The 18,270-nt window shown below is 45.4% G+C and overlaps 1 protein-coding gene across 1 annotated transcript in view; it reads left to right on the top strand.

The window, feature by feature from the left end:
• The window catches only part of LOC311229892 (filamin-B-like), a gene marked incomplete at its 3' end in the record, with an annotated part of 367,515 nt that overhangs the window by 123,582 nt on the left and 225,663 nt on the right, over positions 1-18,270 (top strand). Inside the window, 2 exon segments of the mRNA XM_084315961.1 lie at positions 4,145-4,285; positions 7,065-7,136. Of these exon segments, the coding sequence (XP_084172087.1) occupies positions 4,145-4,285; positions 7,065-7,136 (213 nt within the window).

The following is an 18,270-nucleotide window of genomic DNA, read 5'->3' as shown; positions in this document are numbered from 1 at the left end:
CTTAAGGTACTGGCATTACAACTGGAGTTGGTCTCTTGACCAAGGTACTGGCATTACAACTGGAGTTGGTCCCTTGACCAAGGTACTGGCATTACAACTGGAGTTGGTCTCTTGACCAAGGTACTGGCATTACAGCTGGAGTTGGTCCCTTGACCAAGGTACTGGTCATTACAACTGGAGTTGGTCTCTTGACCAAGGTACTGGTCATTACAACTGGAGTTGGTCTCTTGACCAAGGTACTGGTCATTACAACTGGAGTTGGTCTCTTGACCAAGGTACTGGTCATTACAACTGGAGTTGGTCTCTTGACCAAGGTACTGACATTACAGCTGGAGCTGGTCTCTTGACCAAGGTACTGACATTACAACTGGAGTTGGTCTCTTGACCAAGGTACTGGCATTACAGCTGGAGTTGGTCTCTAGACCAAGGTACTGGCATTACAGCTGGAGTTGGTCTCTAGACCAAGGTACTGGCATTACAGCTGGAGTTGGTCTCTAGACCAAGGTACTGGCATTACAGCTGGAGTTGGTCTCTTGACCAAGGTACTGTCATTACAATTGGAGTTGGTCTCTTGACCAAGGTACTGGCATTACAGCTGGAGTTGGTCCCTTAAGGTACTGGCATTACAGCTGGAGTTGGTCTCTAGACCAAGGTACTGGCATTACAGCTGGAGTTGGTCTCTAGACCAAGGTACTGGCATTACAGCTGGAGTTGGTCTCTTGACCAAGGTACTGGCATTACAGCTGGAGTTGGTCTCTAGACCAAGGTACTGGCATTACACCTGGAGTTGGTCTCTTGACCAAGGTACTGTCATTACAATTGGAGTTGGTCTCTAGACCAAGGTACTGGCATTACAACTGGAGTTGGTCTCTTGACCAAGGTACTGGCATTACAACTGGAGTTGGTCTCTTGACCAAGGTACTGGCATTACAGCTGGAGTTGGTCTCTAGACCAAGGTACTGGCATTACAGCTGGAGTTGGTCTCTTGACCAAGGTACTGTCATTACAATTGGAGTTGGTCTCTAGACCAAGGTACTGGCATTACAACTGGAGTTGGTCCCTTAAGGTACTGGCATTACAGCTGGAGTTGGTCCCTTAAGGTACTGGCATTACAACTGGAGTTGGTCCCTTAAGGTACTGGCATTACAACTGGAGTTGGTCTCTTGACCAAGGTACTGGCATTACAACTGGGGTTGGTCTCTTGACCAAGGTACTGGCATTACAACTGGGGTTGGTCTCTTGACCAAGGTACTGTCATTACAACTGGAGTTGGTCCCTTGACCAAGGTACTGACATTACAACTGGAGTTGGTCTCTTGACCAAGGTACTGACATTACAGCTGGAGTTGGTCCCCAGGTGCCTGACCGTGGCTGAACGCTGCTCCTAAATATATTGGATCGGTCAAATGCAGAGGAATTAAGTTCCAAGTTCAAGAAACAACAATGGATTTGATCCCTTTTCATCTTCCCACAACTCTCATCTGAACCAGATTTAATGCAGCATCAGAAACATGTAGCAGGCTTTGGCATCATCAACAATCTCGTAGAAAGACTAAGTGCTACAATACTTTAGTTTGTTTCTAACTCTTGATGCTACTGTACAATAAAATACAATACAGCTTCATTATTCCCCCGTGGGGAACATGCTGAGTGCCTCTAAAGCAACTTATCTCTGCTGGTGTGGACGGGGCTCTGGTCTTTGTTTGAGTAGGATGGCTTTTATTGTAAGACAGAAAACTTGACCTGAGAGTGATAATACTAGGTCCTGTGTTTGGTAGAGGAGTGTCTGGGCCGTGTGTACGGTAGATTAGTTGGTCTGTTGACAGCAGGGGTCTCGCTTCTGGGACGCGTGTTTGGTAGACGAGATGGTCTGTTGACAGGCCAGGTTGTGGAAGATGTGGTGGTGTTTCTGGAGCAGCGGTCTTCTCTGGTGATACAAGAGTTTTATTTGTCACGGCATACAGGTATACAGTGAAATGCGGGGGTCTTGCCCGCAACGATGTGCATAATACAATAGTAATAATATATAATAAGAATCCAACCATCCAACCAAGAGCGACATTGTGCAATAAACAAGTAAACAAAGTAGGGCATATCGGTATCTGTACATGAGTTATTTACAGAGCATGGTAGGACATGCTAGGTCCTGTGGTAGTGCAATACACTGTTAGCTACGGATGAGGCACTGGGTCTTTATGTACACTGCTATACAATGCTATATTATACAATCTTAAGCTCTACTGTTGTGGGGTGGTTGTGGAAGGTCTGGATGTGTTGGTGGAGCAGGTGTCTGGTTACTGGTGTGGGGTGGTGGTGGTGGTGGTGGTGGAAGGTCTGGATGTGTTGGTGGAACAGGTGTCTGGTTTCTGGTGTGGGGTGGTGGTGGATGGTCTGGAGGTGTTTGTGGAGCATGTGGTTGGGTTGTTTCTGTTGTTACTAATCTATCTATCCTTCCCCCTCTTCAATAAATATGAGCTCTTGATTGTTTTTCAACACGATACCAATCAACACAAAGAACACAAGCCCTTAATGTCACTCAGATTCTTTTGTGAGAATTGGTTTAATTCACTCTTGAATCCATTTCGAAATCAAAAGTCAAAATCCTTGGTAAAAGGATCCTTCCAAAATGCTGCTGAGCTGCTACAATGACTGTTTGGTCAAATCCTCCTTCCATCCGGCCAGAAAGCAGGTGCACACTGTCGCGGCCGAGGCCCGTGCGGAGCTCCGTAGTATCTACTCACACACCTGCCAACCTTTATAAACGGGTATAAGGTCACCTTAACAGTCTTTAGATTGTTTGACTCGTCATTTAACTGAGATGAGCGACAAATCTGTCAAACTGAATTTAACCCACATAGAATGATTCAGAAGGAAGGACCTTCTTAAATCTTGTATTTGCCAGAGATGTGCTTAGACGTCTCATGGAAATACCCGATTCAAGGACTGATGAACTAACAGGGTCTCCGTCGACTGAGACCAGAATGAAGGATTAGTTGACCCTTTTCCACCAAACCGCTTTGAGGGCCAGTTCTGGGACGGTGCCTCATCTTGAACCAGTTGTTTGTGTTTTGACAGCAAAATATTGTAAATGTAAAAGAAGCGTCTGTTAGCCAACCTGGGTCCAGAGCGGGACGGGAGAGAACAACGAGACCAACTGACATTCCACCGCGTGTTAAAAACACAGAGCTTCAGTGGGCAGAGCGCACAAATCTTGTCATCTATTCACGAAGCATTTATTTTCAGCAAATCTTGTGGTACATCAGCATTATGCCGTCGGAACAGTGTTATGTTAGCATCTTAAGTAATTAACGTTCGCTTCAATCCAAGAATAGAGCCAATAGAGTCTCCTGAACACGGAGAGACGGAGAGAGGCTTTTCCACACCTACTCCCCAACCGGCACATGTGCAGGGATGGTCTCTGGACTCGTGTGTGCGCAGTTTGGGGAGTAGGTGTGGAAAAGCGACTCTAGCTCGGCGGAGAAAGTGCCGATCGACTTGGCGTTGGTCTCTCCGTATTCCGGAGACCAGGGCGTATAAAAAAGTCTATTGGCTCATGTCTCCAGCGCCCCCACCGCCGGAGCTACAACCACTTACCTCAAGGCTCTCATCAACATTCATTAATGTTAGAGGCGGTCAGGTGGCATAGCGGAGATTGTGCTCGTCACCAATGCAAGAGGCTGCGGTCTCGACTCCCGGAGAGTCAGCGTTGCCTTGGCTCGGGCTGATCGCTATACTAACTCGTTTGGCTGAGTTAGGGGGAGGGGAGCCGTGGGTGGGTCCTGGGCGTTGTGGACAGCGACCCCTACAGTTCGGTCGGGGCGCCTGCTCAGCGAAGGTAGGATCTGGTGAGAGGTAGTGCGACCTTCCACACGTTACACTCTCCCGGTGAGAATCTGACGCGGCCAGGCTGGCTGCCGGCTGGCTGCACATGCGTCGGAGGAAAGCATGTGACAGTCTCCGGCCTCTCGGACCAACAGTAGAGGAAAGTGCGCAACAACCAGGAAGGGGGTTGGGAATTGGCATAACGACTAACTAGATAAAATAAAATAAAAACATTCATTAATGCTCTCCCCACCGCGCGCTCTCTCCCACGAGCTCCATGTAACGGCTCAGTGGTCCACACTTGTCCTCTCTTCTACCAGTAGAGGAGCCAGAAACAGACAGTAGGAGCCCGCAGCCCCCTGACCATGCCGCAGAGGATGAGGATGAAGATGATGAGGATGAGGATGATACAGATACTGACGGTGCTGCTGACGAAGAAGAAGAAGATGATGATGATGATGATGGTAGTTTAGTTTGCTCCTAATGACCTAGATTTGGGATGTTGGTCTTTCTCTGCATAGCGGTGGCGGTCTTCTCTTTCTTAGTGTGTGTTTAATGTAGAACTCTCTTTACGTAACATAGAAGTCTCTGTGCTTCAGAAGTATTTCCTGTAGGTTAGTTTAGAAGTATTTCCTGTAGCAGGCTACTAACATTCTGTTCATCGGCATGTATTTGTACCTTCTGCTGAGCCATATTTAGCAATATTGCGATATTGGTCTGATACCAGGCTAAAACAGGTCTGATACCAGGCTAAAACAGGGTGATACCAGGCTAAAACAGGTCTGATACCAGGCTAAAACAGGGTGATACCAGGCTAAAACAGGGTGATACCAGGCTAAAACAGGTCTGATACCAGGCTAAAACAGGTCTGATACCAGGCTAAAACAGGTCTGATACCAGGCAGTGAAGGAGAGTCTGGGTGGGTCCCTACTGGGTGGAACGGTTCACAAAATACACGGTTCGGTTCGTATCACGGTTTTGTGGTGACTGTTTTCGGTTTGGTTCGATATAATTTTTTTTATTTTTTTTATTTAACACTCCAAAAATGTAAACATTCTTCTCATTTATTTGAAAAAAAATAAAAAGATTTACAGCGGTTTACCTTAAATAATGTTTGGCACACAAAGACCGAACTGACTGAAAAATATAGGCTACTTTGTCAAAGTATTAACTTAGTGCAAACAAACAAAATAATTGTCAGTTCTTAACACATTGACTGCCACGCTTCTATCCATCAATGTATGATCACTGCCACCAGTCTAAGCCTATGGAGATGTTAACCTTCTTTGCAGGGCTATAACTTTTTAAATTGTATTGCTAAATTGACATTACTATGGCCCATTCAACATCGATTATCTATCGTTCAGGATGTAGGAACGTTATACTTTTTCATTCATAGATTCATACGTAAATACCGTCTAGAATATAAGTATGTTTTTATCGTTTTCTGCAGTAATTCCTAGAACGCTAGTTATAGGCCTAAACGCATAATATAGATTATCGATTGCAGTTTATTCGCGATACACGCTATATTAAAAAATCCAACTGAATACGATCCTAAACGTTATGACTCATCATGCGCGGATGAAAGGGGGGGGGGGGTCGTTTATAATTCCGTGATCGTCAGTAAATGCTTTATGTAGTATGGGTGATATATTGATCAGAGCGGTTTGCATTGAAAAGAATAAACAATCAAGCTGAAAGTAACGTTACTGTCCTCTTACCGTTCGCCGATGAGACTGGAGGAAAAAGATCCCACTTATTTGACGTCGATCGACTAGATCCATTTCCGGTTTGTATGGCGCAATAAACGCCCAAATCATATCATCGATTATTAAGTTATGGCAGCGATCCATATACACGGATGTGTGTCTAGAGTCCCGCAACAATATGTGACTGCCGGACGGATTTCCCAGATGCACCGGTTCACCAGAGATCCATTTCCGGTTGTAACTCGCCCGATCATCCACCAGGCGGCGGTATTGAAGCGCAGCGTCCCACTGTCTCAGCAGAGGCTGGGTGGCAGAATTATGAATACCGTGGCGAAAAAATGAAATATGATCTCAATAATGTCGTACGCCGTGGTTTGGCAGAATTCGCATGACCAGCAAACCCGTCGTACAACGTGATTGGCGGTCAATGTGTTAATGGAAAGATTCGTTTTCCGCTTGAAATTTGTGCAGTATTTGAAATACAATGAAAGGAATATGGCTGGATTTCTTATCAAAAGGAAAAGTGTCACTGTGTTATTTAAAATAAATAAACAAACAAACAAATTAGAAGGCCATCAATTTAGAATGCAGCATAAAGCAAACTAACACACACTGTAGGTCTACTGTTTTCAAAACAACACTGCTCTGTTCATTTTATTTTTAAAATATGTACATTGTCTGCCTACATTTATTTAGACTAACATTATTTAAATATTGAGTGCAACACAGTAATTGTGAAACGGTGGTGGATTAATGTAATTCACACATGGAACTGTCTATGGGTTTGGGGTCCGCACGGACATTTAGCGTGTGGTACCTTCGTTCTCGACTCTTACCTACAGTGGAAGTTGAGTGGAGTCGACTCGAGTTGATACCATGCAGTGGGAAAGCGGCAATAGTCCCGGTTGGAGTCAGTAAACACAATGTTAGCCTTCTTGGATGTTGAATAAACGTCATTGTCTTTCGACACCCCGCCTCAGACTCCCATTTTATCCTCTGCTAGCTACAGGGGGGGGGGGGGGGGAGTTAGGACCAGCCTGGGGGGGTTTAGGACCAGCCTGGTGGTCACAGTGTGTCTCTGAACTGTCTGTGTGTCTGTCTGTCTATCTGTCTTCTAAGACGTCTCCGTCCTGCCTGCTGTTCCGTCGTCATGGTGATTCTCATACTCATTCTAGAGCTCACAGCGCCCGACACCTGTCTGTGCTGGCTGTCTCTCTGTCTCTGTGTCTCTCTCTCTCTGTACCTGTGTGTCTGCTGGTCGTATTCACCTCTCTTTAACTTTCTGTCTCTACCGTCCAACCAGTAAGCAACTCTGTCTCTCAGTCGTTTATCTGGCCGTGATTCTGGCCGTCCGTCATTCTATCAAATCCTCTCTCGCTCTCTCTCTCTGTCTCTCTCTCGCCCGCTCTCTGTCTCTCTCTCTCTCGCTCTCTCTCTCTCTCTCTCTCTCTCTGTCTCTCTCCCTCTCTGTCTCTCTCTCGCCCGCTCTCTCTCTGATCAGTAATGTTAGCTCTGTGTCTCTATCTATTAGACAACTGTCATGTTAACAGCGGTGGAGATTCAGACTGCAGCACTAGAATCCAACAGTTGATTGAATGCCAGCGTGAGTAACCCTAACACACACTGACTGTTACACACACACACACACTCACACTGAGGGCGGGATCCACAAAGAATGGATTGCACGGAGCAAGTTGCACCCTTACTTACAATTCATTATGGATTGAAAATGGGGGACCCTGATGTAAACAAGACGAAAGTCTTTCTCTGGTCTGCATCCCCTTAACAATTGTGTGTATTGAGCCGTACTGTATTGTACCCATTCTGCAATCTGTTAATAACATTTTTAATCAATCAATCAATCACCGTGCATCTATCCCCTCCCTACTTCCAATTTCCCCACGTGGAATGCACCCGATTGGATAAGTGACATGCTGGTGTCTCGAGTGCGACATCTAGTGGCTGAATGTCATCTATAGCACCTTTTTAAAACACAAACTGCAATGGTTGAATGTTAGTTGTTTGCTTGCATCGTACTGCTTTGTTTTCTGACGTGAAGGGCATGTCTGTACGTGTCTAATAAGAATACACTGTGGACCTCCACGTGTTGAGTTGTAAACGTGTGCATGCAGTACTGTGTGCACAGCCTGGTGCCAGAGACACACGTCACTCTGCTGCGTGTTGGACCACTTCTGTCACGTCTCGTGGGGCGAGTCTTTTTGGAGTTGATGATATTCATTTTAATTGTGTATTACGTGGCTGTAATTTAAAGCTCTTTCTCCGATAAAGGGCTCAATGTTATGACAGTGGTGTATTTATGGAAATAACCAACCATTACAGAATGAAAAGGGTTGTTTTAATTTTCATACAATGTTTCAGCTAGGGATGCACCGCTCCGATATTGGTATCGGACGTCGATATACATTTACATTACATTTAGTCATTTAGCTGACGCTTTTATCCAAAGCGACTTACAAGTTCTGTACGACAAGACAGCAAGAAGGGAAGGGTACAACTCTATCAGCTGAGTAACAATGTTTATCAAACATTTTTATTTCCACTAAAATAGCTGGATCGGGTATCTGTAAAAAGGAAAAAAATTGGATTTTTTTATATATATATTACAATAATAAATAAAATAACAATGCAGTACATTTATACCTATGTGTTAATTTGTTACATTTAGTTTCACTAAGTTAGGAAAGTAATGTTTTAAGTCGAGCCTGATGTTGCCTTGTTGCACAAAAGAATGATCCCAGTCTCTTCCACACAGTGACAGTGAGGCATACCGTTTATTCATTAACACTTTAATCGCCAAGGACGACTAAACTCGTCATTCCCCAGCATGCTAATTCTGCCAATGATGCCGTAACACGTCATTGAGATCAATATTTCAAAATCTGTGATCACAATCATATTTCTCCCCCGGAGACTTGAGATCTACTGTTGATCCCCTCTCAACTCTCCAACGGTTCAAGAGCGCCATCTGGTGGCCGATCGGCGGATCGCCCAAACCGGAAACCGGAAACGGAAACTGGTGCTCATCCAAATTCGGTCCGATCACTCGCTATAGGTGCCGGGACTCGAGCGCGACACAATGGATAGCGATCCGTTACCAATAACTCGATAAACAACATGATTTGGACGTATATACTATTATACAACCTGGAGATGGATCGCATATTTCAACATCCCATAATAGGAATATTTTTGCTCATCGCCCAACGCTACGAGGAAGCTACGGTGAGTTTCAGCGTTTTTTTTTACCGTGTTCGATACAAACTGCTCTAATGATCATATCACCCACACTAGATGAATCATCTAACGTTGGCCACGGAATTATAAACGACCCCCCCCCCCCCCCCCCATCCGGTCAACATCCGATGATAAGTAGTAATTTCTAGAAGCACGTCCATTTGAAATTTTTTATCGTGCAGATCGCTATCAAACTGTATTTGATCATCAATATAATGCATTTAGGGCTATAAATCACGTTCTGGAGAATGCTGCAGAAAACGATAAAAACATATTTATACTTTAGACCGTATTTTAGTATGAATATGTGAATGAAAAGGTATAACGTTCCTACGTCCTGAACGATAGATAATTGACGTTGAATGGGCCATAGTAATGTCAATTTAGCAATACAATTTAAAAAGTTATAGCCCTGCAAAGAAGGGGAACTTCTCCATAGACAAATAGAGCTGGCAGAGGATGGTATAAGGATGTACATAAGCCTGGCGAAGAAAGTGTTAATATAAATTAAAAAAAAACTTGGAATATTTGTTTGAACAATGGGTATCGGATCGGTATCGGCCCAGGTATCTGTATCGGGACTGAAAAAGTCTGATCGGTGCATCCCTAGTTTCAGCTCAGGTTGGGTGGTCCTGGTTCAGCTCAGGTTGGGTGGTCCTGGTTCAGCTCAGGTTGGGTGGTCCTGGTTCAGCTCAGGTTGGGTGGTCCTGGTTCAGCTCAGGTTGGGTGGTCCTGGTTCAGCTCCGGTTGGGTGGTCCTGGTTCACCTCAGGTTGGGTGGTCCTGGTTCAGCTCAGGTTGGGTGGTCCTGGTTCAGCTCAGGTTGGGTGGTTCAGCTCAGGTTGGGTGGTTCAGCTCAGGTTGGGTGGTCCTGGTTCAGCTCAGGTTGGGTGGTCCTGGTTCAGCTCAGGTTGGGTGGTCCTGGTTCTGCTCAGGTTGGGTGGTCCTGGTTCAGCTCAGGTTGGGTGGTCCTGGTTCAGCTCAGGTTGGGTGGTCCTGGTTCAGCTCAGGTTGGGTGGTCCTGGTTCAGCTCAGGTTGGGTGGTCCTGGTTCAGCTCAGGTTGGGTGGTCCTGGTTCAGCTCAGGTTGGGTGGTCCTGGTTCAGCTCAGGTTGGGTGGTCCTGGTTCAGCTCAGGTTGGGTGGTCCTGGTTCAGCTCAGGTTGGGTGGTCCTGGTTCAGCTCAGGTTGGGTGCCTCTACCTTGTGCCATTGAACTGTGTAGATATAGTGAATAATATCATGAATAACGTACTCAGTCAACTGAATCTGGTTAATATGATTTATTAGCCAGACGGATCAAATATAATACAAGATGGTTGGATACATGGCTGAGGCCTCCGCCCCAGGTGACCTGCTGAAATGACCCAGGTAGAGAAGACCTGAATGACGTCGGGAGGAACCCTTTATAGTGGGGGGAGGGGGGGGGCAGGATAGGGGACAATGGAGGGGAGGGGGTGAGCTCTGGATATCCTCCACAGTTATCATTCAGGTCTTCTCTGCCGAGGTCATTTCATCAAGATGAGTGTTTGGCAGATAGGTTGTTGAAGTTGATCCTACAAAATGGGAAAAAAGTACATTGACTGACTAATACCTCTTCTCCTCCTCTCCTCTCCTCTCCTCTTCCTCTCCTCTCCTCCTCCTCTCTTCTCTTCTCCTCCCCTCTATCCTCTCCTCTCCTTCTCCTCCTCCTCTCCTTCTCCTCTCTTTCTCCTCCTCCTTCTCCTTCTCCTTCTCCTTCTCCTTCTCCTTCTCCCTCTCCTCTCCTCTCCTCTCCTCCTCTTTTCTCTTCTCTCCACAGCGGTGAAGCAGCTGAAGGAAGCAGTAGGATCTTCAATCCACAAACTGGCCAACTTTGAGGGTAAGAGATAGATGCTTTATGTGTGTGTATATTATATATATATACACACACACACACACACACTTCAGAAACAAACATAGTATCAATGAGAGCATCAATAATACACCTGCGTGAAGTCTAGTAAAAAAAAATTAAAAATAAAAAAAAATCTTAAGTTAATCGAGAGTTAAAAAAAATAGTGGCGTTAATAGAATCGGGAGACACGAGACTCGATGTATAGACCTGAAGGTTCTGACTCGAGACTCGATGTATAGACCTGGTGGTTCTGACTCGAGACTCGATGTATAGACCTGGTGGTTCTCTCTGTGACTCGAGACTCGATGTATAGACCTGGTGGTTCTCTCTCCGTGACTCGAGACTCGATGTATAGACCTGGTGGTTCTGACTCGAGACTCGATGTATAGACCTGGTGGTTCTCTCTGTGACTCGAGACTCGATGTATAGATCTGGTGGTTCTCTCTGTGACTCGAGACTCGATGTATAGATCTGGTGGTTCTCTCTGTGACTCGAGACTCGATGTATAGATCTGGTGGTTCTCTCTGTGACTCGAGACTCGATGTATAGATCTGGTGGTTCTCTCTGTGACTCGAGACTCGATGTATAGATCTGGTGGTTCTCTCTGTGACTCGAGACTCGATGTATAGACCTGGTGGTTCTCTCTGTGATTCGAGACTCGATGTATAGACCTGGTGGTTCTCTCTGTGACTCGAGACTCGATGTATAGACCTGGTGGTTCTCTCTGTGATTCGAGACTCGATGTATAGACCTGGTGGTTCTCTCTGTGATTCGAGACTCGATGTATAGACCTGGTGGTTCTCTCTGTGACTCGAGACTCGATGTATAGACCTGGTGGTTCTTTCTGTGACTCGAGACTCGATGTATAGACCTGGTGGTTCTCTCTGTGACTCGAGACTCGATGTATAGACCTGGTGGTTCTCTCTGTGACTCGAGACTCGATGTATAGACCTGGTGGTTCTCTCTGTGACTCGAGACTCGATGTATAGACCTGGTGGTTCTCTGTGACTCGAGACTCGATGTATAGACCTGGTGGTTCTCTCTGTGACTCGAGACTCGATGTATAGACCTGGTGGTTCTCTCTGTGACTCGAGACTCGATGTATAGACCTGGTGGTTCTCTCTGTGACTCGAGACTCGATGTATAGACCTGGTGGTTCTCTCTGTGACTCGAGACTCGATGTATAGACCTGGTGGTTCTCTCTGACTCGAGACTCGATGTATAGACCTGGTGGTTCTCTCTGTGACTCGAGACTCGATGTATAGACCTGGTGGTTCTCTCTGTGACTCGAGACTCGATGTATAGACCTGGTGGTTCTCTCTGTGACTCGAGACTCGATGTATAGACCTGGTGGTTCTCTCTGTGACTCGAGACTCGATGTATAGACCTGGTGGTTCTCTTCAATATGGAAACAGTCATAATGGACTCTATAAATAAATATCAAACTGTAGCAACTTTACTATTAACTGTTACTGTGTGTGTGTGTGTGTGTGTGTGTGTGTGGTGTGCGTGTTGTGTGTGTGGTGTGTGTGTAGAAGTGTTTGACGCTCACAGACTACAGAATAACCAGACAGCAGAAGACGACAGCCTTGCCAGCCCTGACCGACTCAAAGGTACACACGCACGCACGCACGCACGCACACACACACACGGCTCTCCCTCCTCCTCTTCAGGGATTACAATGTCAGATTAGGGTTCATAAACACACACAGATTTAGATGAACATGTCCGCTGCTAGTCTAACATAATCTGAGCGGACACGCTAAAAACTCTACTCACTTTAAATACTTTGACACACTTTATATTTATTAGTAAAGAGATTTGTACTACAATTCATACCTCATTGCACCGTACCCTAAGTAGTACCTCATCCCATTTCTGCATTGTACCTCACTGTTACTCTTTTTTTTACTCTGTATTGTATATTGTATGTAAGGGATAATGTATAGCTACGAGGTCATTGTCGCAAAATAATTGACCGACAGAGTTTAAAATACCGAGCCGCCTCTGCGAGCTGTTCTAAACGCAGTGACGGTCAATTATTTTGCGACAATGACCGAGTATAGCTATACATTATCCCGCTTATTACAGGGCTAGCTTACTAACAATATACCTAATTCATTTTACACCATCGACAAGACGAGATCAAATGCAGACGCAGTTCTGTTGTGTGGCTCCGCTGTCATTATTATTATCGCCGGCAGCCGGCAGGTCTGTGGTCTGATTGCACTGATGCAGTGTGTGTCAGTGGGCTTGATTGCTGCAGCTGCGAACAGTGGTCATTATTGCTCGGCAGAGGTCCGTTATCGAGTAATAACGGACCTCTGCCGAGCGCTGTTGACCAATCACAATCAAGCATTTTGGCGAATGTTAAAACGCCATGTAATAAATATGTATATTGACTGAACACTTTTTGTTTACGTACTCTTGACTATTTTATACTTTAGTTTTTATCTATTTTATCTAGCACTCTCAGGAGCTCATACAGAAAAAAGCATTTCATGGAAAAGTATTCTGTATTTGACTATGACATTAAAGAAACTTGAAACTAAAAACACAAACACACACTAGAGATGGGCATTTGAAGGCATATCAATATTTGAATATTCTATAAAAAAAAAATGTAATACAACTTAATTGTATTAAATTGTTAATCAATGAACTGACGTCCCCAAATAGAAAGTGTGCAGTGTCTCCTGAAGGACCTCTGTGAGCCTCTCCTGATGTATAATATATATTAATATACAAATATATATATATAATTAATATAATAATTACTGCTTTCCATTCATTGGTCAATAAACAAGGAAACTAAATCCAGAGGGAAAAAATACTTGGTTGAATCAGTGCAGTTGATACGAACAAAACAGTCATCTAGAGTCCAATACCTACGTAATGTTCAATAACACTGCCAATCTCTAATACACACACACACACATACACGCACACACACGCACACACGCACACATGCACACACACGCACACGCACACACACACATAAACAACCCATACAAAACATACACATACCATCTGCCCTTTGTGGCGGCACTGATGGAATGTCAAAGCATTTCTAACACACACACACACACACACACACACACACACACACACACACACACACACACACACACACACAGACACACACACACACACAATGACATACCACAGTGAACAGTACTGTGTGTGTGTGCGCTCACATGTGTGGTCATGTGGCATGCTGCCATGTCAGCCCAACAGTTTGTGTCAGGTTCCATCATGGACACTAAACCCACAGCAGCCTACAGGTCCCATCATGGGCTCTAGACCCACAGCCTACAGGTCCCATCATGGGTTCTAGACCCACAGCCTACAGGTCCCATCATGGGTTCTAGACCCACAGCCTACAGGTCCCATCATGGGCTCTAGACCCACAGCCTACAGGTCCCATCATGGGTTCTAGACCCACAGCCAACAGGTCCCATCATGGGTTCTAGACCCACAGCCAACAGGTCCCATCATGGGCTCTAGACCCACAGCCTACAGGTCCCATCATGGGCTCTAGACCCACAGCCTACAGGTCCCATCATGGGTTCTAGACCCACAGCCAACAGGTCCCATCATGGGTTCTAGACCCACAGCCTACAGGTCCCATCATGGGCTCTAGACCCACAGCCAACAGGTCCCATCATGGGTTCTAGACCCACAGCCTACAGGTCCCATCATGGGCTCTAGACCCACAGCCAACAGGTCCCATCATGGGCTCTAGACCCACAGCCTACAGGTCCCATCATGGGCTCTAGACCCACAGCCTACAGGTCCCATCATGGGCTCTAGACCCACAGCCTACAGGTCCCATCATGGGTTCTAGACCCACAGCCTACAGGTCCCATCATGGGTTCTAGACCCACAGCCTACAGGTCCCATCATGGGTTCTAGACCCACAGCCAACAGGTCCCATCATGGGCTCTAGACCCACAGCCTACAGGTCCCATCATGGGCTCTAGACCCACAGCCAACAGGTCCCATCATGGGCTCTAGACCCACAGCCAACAGGTCCCATCATGGGTTCTAGACCCACAGCCAACAGGTCCCATCATGGGTTCTAGACCTACAGGTCCCATCATGGGTTCTAGACCCACAGCCAACAGGTCCCATCATGGGCTCTAGACCCACAGCCTACAGGTCCCATCATGGGTTCTAGACCCACAGCCAACAGGTCCCATCATGGGTTCTAGATAGTGATGCACCGATGTGAAAATTGTGGCCGATACCGATAACCGATATTAATATTGCTGTTCTGGCCGATACCGATATTTACCGATGTCGATATCTCTGTATAGAAAACACTTTTTTATGATAATCAAATAAAGAGCTATTTTCCAAAACGCAATTTTTTTTAACTTTTGTAACTTATTTTCAGAAATGACTGATATTTTGAAACTATTTAAGGCCAAAACATGTAAAAAAAAAAAAATAATAATAATAATATCGGCCCTATCTTGATATCGGACCGATACCGATGTGTAAAAAAACGGCCATATCGGCCGATATTATATCGGCGGCCGATATATCGTGCATCACTAGTTCTAGACCCACAGCCTACAGGTCCCATCATGGGCTCTAGACCCACAGCCAACAGGTCCCATCATGGGTTCTAGACCCACAGCCTACAGGTCCCATCATGGGTTCTAGACCCACAGCCTACAGGTCCCATGGGCTCTAGACCCACAGCCTACAGGTCCCATCATGGGCTCTAGACCCACAGCCAACAGGTCCCATCATGGGCTCTAGACCCACAGCCAACAGGTCCCATCATGGGCTCTAGACCCACAGCCTACAGGTCCCATCATGGGCTCTAGACCCACAGCCTACAGGTCCCATCATGGGCTCTAGACCCACAGCCTACAGGTCCCATCATGGGCTCTAGACCCACAGCCAACAGGTCCCATCATGGGCTCTAGACCCACAGCCAACAGGTCCCATCATGGGCTCTAGACCCACAGCCAACAGGTCCCATCATGGGCTCTAGACCCACAGCCTACAGGTCCCATCATGGGCTCTAGACCCACAGCCTACAGGTCCCATCATGGGCTCTAGACCCACAGCCAACAGGTCCCATCATGGGCTCTAGACCCACAGCCTACAGGTCCCATCATGGGCTCTAGACCCACAGCTGGAGAGAAACGCATTAGAAGAATGGGTTTTGTGTTGTATGGTTGAAAACACACTGTGCTGAGGGGCGGTTAGGTGGCGTAGCAGAGATTGCGTTCGTCACCAACCCCGGAGCTGTGAGCTGGATTCGCCAGCTCCGGGGTTGTCACCAGCTTGGCTGGCCGTTCACACTAATACAATTGGCAGTATTAGAGGGTGGGAGAAGCTGGCAGGGTGGGTCCGGGTCGTTGTAAACAGCGACTCCTACAGTTCGGTCGGGGCGCCTGCTAAGCGCGGATAGGACCTGAGGGGGATAGTGTGATTCTTCCACATGCTACGCCCTCTCAGTGAGAATCCGCGCTGCCAGGTGAAAAGAAGCGGTTGATTGGCTGGCCGTGTGTCGGAGGAAGCACGTGGTAGCCTCCACTCTCCCAGACCGACTGTGGGGGGTAAGTGCGCAGCGACCAGGAAGGGGATTGGGAATTGGCATAACGACTAACATTGGGATGGGAGAAAATCGGAGGAAAATGGAGGGGGAAAAAGATCAATAAAAAAACAAAAACACACGGTGCCTTTAACTCTACCCTCCCCCCCCCCCTCTGAGAATGGTCAGACCCTCCCCTCTACACCCCATCTCACTAAACTGTGTGTGTGTGTCTGTGTGTGTCTCTGTGTGTGTGTGTGTCTCTGTGTGTGTGTGTGTCTCTGTGTGTGTGTGTGTCTCTGTGTGTGTGTGTCTCTGTGTGTCTCTGTGTGTGTGTGTGTGTGTGTGTGTGTACAGAGAGCCCTCTGGACGGTAAGGAGTCCGACATGTCCGACACGCTGAGCCCCAGTAAGGAGCGCAGCAGCGACGACACCTCAGGTCAGTGACATTATATATATTATATATCAGTGTTTATATATCAGTTATATATATTATATATCAGTGTTTCCTAGATCTATGATGAACTTTTTGCATAAAACACAAAATCGACTAGACTAGCGGTTCCCAATCCTCTCCTCGAAGCACCCCAGCCGTTCCATGTATTTCATCTAAGTTCCACCACCAGCACAACTTCAACTTAACTAGCCCTTTATTAGATGAATCAGGTGCTGGTGGTGGAATTTAACAAATACATGGACCGGCTGGGGCGTCTCGAGGAGAGGTTTGGGAACCACTGGACTAGAGCAGACATTTGAGCCATCAAAGAAATGAAGCAAAAGTGTTAAAAGTTACCCGTGTTGTTGAACTGGTTTATTTTTTAGAAAATAAAAAAATATAGTGGATTACTATTACGACTACTACCACTGCCAATACTACTGATACATCCCTATTGGCAAACTTTATATATTAAAAAAAAAAATATATATATATATATATATATATATATATTTTTTTTTATAATAAAATAATATTTTCGGTTCATTATCAAACTGGCGGGCCGCCACAGTCTAGGTAATTAATGGGATAACACCATATATATATAACACCATATACTGTATATAACACCAGAAACAGTGTATTCATTATTAGTATATATCATCTATATACCTACACTGTAACACACTGTAACACGCAACACTTTGATGAACATTGTTACTCAGCTGATAGAGTTATACCCTTCTTGCTGTCTTGTCGCACAGAACTTGTAAGTCGCTTTGGATAAAAGCGTCAGCTAAATTACTAAATGTAAATGTAAATGTATTCACATAGACACTGACAGAACATCAGAAACAGTTTAGACACATCTGTATAGTTATATCATATATATTAGATTGACTTGTGATACATTGATTAGAATGACTTGTGATATATTGATTAGATTGCCTTGTGATATATTGATTAGAATGACTTGTGATGTATTGATTAGATTGACTTGTGATATATTGATTAGATTGACTTGTGATGTATTGATTATATTGACTTGTGATATATTGATTATATTGACTTGTGATGTATTGATTATAATGACTTGTGATATATTGATTATATTGACTTGTGATGTATTGATTAGATTGACTTGGGATATATTGATTGGATTGACTTGTGATATATTGATTAGATTGACTTGTGATGTATTGATTAGAATGACTTGTGATATATTAATTAGATTGCCTTGTGATATATTGATTAGAATGACTTGTGATATATTGATTAGATTGCCTTGTGATGTATTGATTAGAATGACTTGTGATATATTGATTAGATTGACTCGTGATGTATTGATTAGAATGACTCGTGATATATTGATTAGATTGACTCGTGATATTTATTATGGTGGATCTGTGCGCGTGCGTGCGTGTGTCTCTCTCTCAGATGGGAACATGGACGACCAGGAACTGAACGAGCCTCAGAACAGAGTAGCTCTACTCAAAGGTAACCACGGCAACGCTGTTCTATTTATTATATTATATTAAATCCAGTTCTGTTCTATTTATTATATTCTCTGTGTGTCAGTGTCTCTGAACCCTGCCGCTCCGAGAGGGAGGGAGGGAGGGAG

Source organism: Notolepis coatsorum (assembly GCF_963971535.1).
Source record: "Notolepis coatsorum genome assembly, chromosome: 6".
In the NCBI taxonomy this organism is placed as follows: Eukaryota; Metazoa; Chordata; class Actinopteri; order Aulopiformes; family Paralepididae; genus Notolepis; species Notolepis coatsorum.
This window is presented reverse-complemented; position numbering and strand designations above follow the sequence as displayed.